The following is a 4,254-nucleotide window of genomic DNA, read 5'->3' on the forward strand; positions in this document are numbered from 1 at the left end:
TCACAGGCAAACTGAAATTTATTACAGACTGAATCACATCACACACATTTGGCAACACATATATTAGTCAGATTTTGCTGGCTTAGCATTTTAAATATATAATGCAGAACTCTAAGCTAACCCAAGGCTAGACATCCTAAAAGTATTATCAAGTGGGAGGTTACACAATCTGTGGAAAAATACAAGCACAAAACTGTGCTTTTGTGTTTCGAGACAACCAGCAAATAAACACTTACCGTATGTCAAAGTTTCTTCCATTAGTTGCACATAAACCTGGTATAACTATAACAAGCACTTAGGTGTGCTAACAATCATACAGTCTCCATAACAGCTGCCATCTCCTTGAACTGTTTGTAGAAGTTCTGCAGAAAGAAGAAGTAGGAGAGGGATAAAATATCATGAATAAATAACACCAACAACACTACACTCACATGAAAAAAAAAATACAAAACCTGGAACTGTGGGATGGTCATCTCAAAAGACCTCTGACAGATTTGTCCTGAAGGCTCAACAATCTTCAGCAGCAGACACACAAATGGGGAGTTGAGAGATCGACAGGTGTCTGAGCTCACTGCCATGCCAAGCTTCCACTGCATGTCCACCAACTAAGGCAAAACAAAGTTCCATCAGTTTTGAAAGAGAAGAGGAGAAAACGAGAAGTTATATGTTCAGGGGGGCAGAATATATATACTTTATTTCATTAAACTTGGACAAACCTGACCGATGCTGAGCATGGCCTGGGCCTCTTGTTGAGTGTGGACTGACACACCATGTTCACTCCACAACTTATGCAAGACCTGAATGGAAGCTTTGGTCCACTTGGTAGAGCCTTCTTCCAGCTTTGACACAAGTTCATCCCCAGAGATGTTGCTCTTTCCAGCTGACCTAGCAAAAAAACCCACTACTATCACAGCCTATAGTAGGACAACATCCTACTTTATGTATAATTTGGCCTTTTTAAGTGTGCTATGTAAGAAACAAATGTCTGGAACATGGAAGGCACAGTTATCAAATTCAGAAACTACATACTTTATAAAAAATTTAAAAGAAATGTGGGGAAAAATACCGGAATGTTAGCAAGAGAAATCTGATCATGTCCCGAAGAGCTTCATGATCAAGTCTCACTTCAGCTCTCTGAAATCTCTGCCCACAAAAAAACAAACAAAAAAAAAAAACCCAGAAAAGGTCTCAAAAGAGGAATTTGGGAGGATAGGTTATTATAAGTCAAATGTATTCTAAAGAAAGGGTGACTCACATCAGAAATTTCAGCTGAATCTACTCCTCTCTTCTGCCCTTGAAGATAAGTCAGTACGTGCTGACACTGTGGAGATTATTGAAGATTAGCTATCAGAACTGCAGCATAGCCTCCACAGCTACACCACATCCTATGGTACTTGTGCACAGTGGTTGCTAATAGCCCTGAAATGAGCGCTATTTTGGTCAACAATAACATCCTCCAGTAGCGAGTTATAAAGGCAGTGTTTTGAAGTTGCACAACTGTTTAAGTTATCGGAGTTTCATAATCCAGTCTGAGCCTGTGGCAGTGAAACTAATGAAACAGCCCCAAAACAATTTAAATAAAAGACTTATATTTACAAGTAGCTGTACGTGATGCTCAAGTAATGGGAAAGACCCAGAACGGAAATGGGGAGAGTTGCAGAAGGAGGGTTGTCTGCAGCTGTCACTGTAAATACTATTTAAGTCTACTCTGTTTTCCTAGCTGCCACTTTTTTCCACCCGTATAGTAACATACACAACCAAGGACAGATACACTCACCACATCTGCTAACAGATCTGGAGAAATCCTGCATATGTTGTCCACAACTTTGTTGACGCCTTGAATACAGAAGTGAAACAATTTATTTATCACAAGGTTTTCCATACTTCTTTTTAATGCAGTCACAGGCATCATGGGAGTCTAATGATAGTACTTGTGTCTTCTTAATACTTTTTGTTTTCTTTCTTTTCCCAAGAGCAGGCAATCACAACTGCAATAGCATGATGATATAAATTATGTAACCCGGAAATAAATATAGTAAATAAGATAGTATATAGTATAGGCCTTACCTGAAGAACCCTGCATAGTGATTTGTCAAATAACAGTGGGTAAACAAGGATAAAATAATAATAATAATACATGTAATAACTAATACAAGAGGGCAAGGTTCATTTAGCTTTTAAAACATCTTATTTTGGCTTTATTATTGAGCTGTAAACATTTGTGTATTTCTGCATGTATGTTAAGCATTAGGAGTCAGATGCTGGAGTCAAATATAAGTGGGGGAAAGACAGCGACAGGAAGTCTCTGTGGTTACAACGGTGTTAAGTTAATGCTATGCAGTGGCTAAATTAGCACATATTTCCTGGGTGAAAGCCTAATCTATTCTTCTTAATTGCCATTTAAACAACATTCTACTGAAGTGGAGTAATGCGAACCCACCATATGACTCCTCTGCTGCTGGCATCCTCTCTGTCAGGCTCTGGGTTTGACCACAGCAGTATTAGCGCAGCCAAATTAGCGACTTTCTCGCTAAATTTGACCACCGAACAGATTGCCTTGGAAATTTCAGAAAACGTTTAACGTAATTATTGTATTATTTACAAAAATAGTAGTTATGAATAAATCGGCTTCTTAGATCAACTAACCATATATTCTACGTCAATTCTGTTCACTAATGCTCCTTCCTTAAAAAAAAAAAGTCTTCTTCTTTGGTTTTATTAGCTTATAGAAAATCACTGTAAACGGTGCATAGCGCCATCTGCTGTAGCAGATATTTATTGTTCTAGTCTTTTGCAGAGTCAGCCGGAGAGGTGGCTCATTGACTCTAAATGGTCAGGATTTTATTTGGGGAAATGACCAATCAATATTATTTCTAGTCCTCAATCACTGATTTCAAGAGAACTAGATAAGTGGTAAAAAAAATCTGTCAAAGTGGCTGGTCTAATTTAAAGCTCTGCTAGGTTAAATCTCTGATTTATCGTCAATATAGTTGTATATCTGCGACAGATTTCTGTCCTCCTCTCCCCCCCTGCACAATATTAAAAACATGTTTGCTCATTTTTTTAACTGAACACCCTAATAAATATCCAGTTGTCTTCAGTACTATTCTACTGAAGTTTATCCATTAAGAATTCATTCATTCATTTGAGTACAAAAGTTAAAATGAACTTATTTCAATGAACTCATGAGAAAAGTCTTTAAAGTTTTGAACAGCTATGCAGAATTCTACCACATCTGAAATTCAATATTTGGTATAATCACTTCTGTTACATGCATTTTCTTGTCATTTCTTAAAGTAGTCTGTAGGAATAGTTCTTTAGGCTTTGCATGTTGCCAAGATGTACCTACACTGCTTCAATAATGTTGAGGTCTGGGCGCTACAGGGGCTAGTCTATGACTGATAGTGGTATTTGTATGTTTTTCTATCCAGGTACACTTTTACTGCAATGGCAGTGTATTCAGGATCATGGTCATGCAAAACAATTAAGCTGGTGGCAGTCAGATGCTTTCCAGAGTGTAATGTAAAATCTGATGGTACTTTTCTGTGTTCATAATTTCATCGATTTTGACAATATTCCCATCACCAGTTGATGAAAGGCAGGCCCAAACTATAATGTTTTAACCTCACAGTGTGGGTATTGATGCCTCTCTCTTGACCTCATCCATACATAACGACAAAGATTTGAACACAGCAGTTCAAATTTGGATTCATCACCTTATAAGACCTGTTGCCACTCCGTGCCGTTCTTGTGTAGTTTGGTATTCCTCTGTCTTTTCTCTCTGATTCTCTTTCTTATAAATTGTTTTTGACAGCCACTCTTTCTCTGAGATCATTTCTCATGAGGGATCTGCAAAGAGTAGATGGATCAACTGAAGGGCCACATGCATCTCCCAGGTCCTATGTCAAGTCTTCTCTGGATTTTTTTCCTATTTATTAAGGACATGACTTTCAGATACTGTTCATCTGGTGGTGGATAGAATAGTGCTTTATTGTCATTGTGTATGTACAACAACAAAAAATGAATCTGTTTAAGTGGCTTAACAAACCATCACTCCTCTGAAAATGGTCAGTGTACAAGGACTGGACTGAAAATAATTCATAAAGCAGCCCATGTCCAAAAAAAGCCTGGAGAACTATGGCTCAAAAGCACTTAAAAATTACACCAAAGTCTGGCTCATTGGAAGCAAAATATGAAAAAGTAAGTGGTGGCTCAAGGCTTTTTTGCAGAGTATTGTATTTCTTAGTACAATAT

At 37.8% G+C, this 4,254-nt stretch overlaps 1 protein-coding gene across 3 annotated transcripts; it reads right to left on the minus strand.

The window, feature by feature from the left end:
• On the minus strand, nt 1-2,700 carry commd6 (COMM domain containing 6). Of its 3 annotated transcripts, XM_005733812.1 has the most exons (8): nt 2,647-2,700; nt 2,441-2,556; nt 1,778-1,836; nt 1,256-1,321; nt 1,067-1,143; nt 717-885; nt 453-605; nt 1-362 (listed from the first exon to the last, which is right to left on the minus strand). In XM_005733812.1, the coding sequence occupies exons 2-8, from the start codon at nt 2,463-2,465 to the stop codon at nt 312-314; spliced, it is 600 nt and encodes a 199-aa protein (XP_005733869.1). In that variant the 5' UTR covers nt 2,466-2,556; nt 2,647-2,700; the 3' UTR covers nt 1-311. The 3 variants fall into 3 exon arrangements, with proteins under 3 accessions (XP_005733869.1, XP_013766473.1, XP_013766474.1); XM_013911019.1 differs by lacking the exons at nt 1,067-1,143; nt 1,256-1,321; nt 2,441-2,556; nt 2,647-2,700 and having other exon boundaries at nt 1,778-1,837; XM_013911020.1 differs by lacking the exons at nt 1,067-1,143; nt 1,778-1,836; nt 2,441-2,556; nt 2,647-2,700 and having other exon boundaries at nt 1,256-1,315.
• Nucleotides 2,701-4,254: the final 1,554 nt, after the last annotated feature.

Source organism: Pundamilia nyererei, unplaced genomic scaffold (genome assembly GCF_000239375.1).
Source record: "Pundamilia nyererei isolate P.nyererei 1_Seehausen unplaced genomic scaffold, PunNye1.0 scaffold00055, whole genome shotgun sequence".
Lineage (NCBI taxonomy): Eukaryota > Metazoa > Chordata > Actinopteri > Cichliformes > Cichlidae > Pundamilia > Pundamilia nyererei.

Bases quoted from the DNA above. Each gene is read 5' to 3' on its own strand.
- commd6 (XM_005733812.1), bottom strand. From the start codon at position 2,465: ATGCCAGCAGCAGAGGAGTCATATG. The intron at 1,322-1,777 runs GTGAGTGTATCT...TAATCTCCACAG, and splicing joins CAGATCTGTTAGCAGATGTG to TGTCAGCACGTACTGACTTA. The intron at 363-452 runs GTTTTGTATTTT...TTCTTTCTGCAG, and splicing joins TGACCATCCCACAGTTCCAG to AACTTCTACAAACAGTTCAA.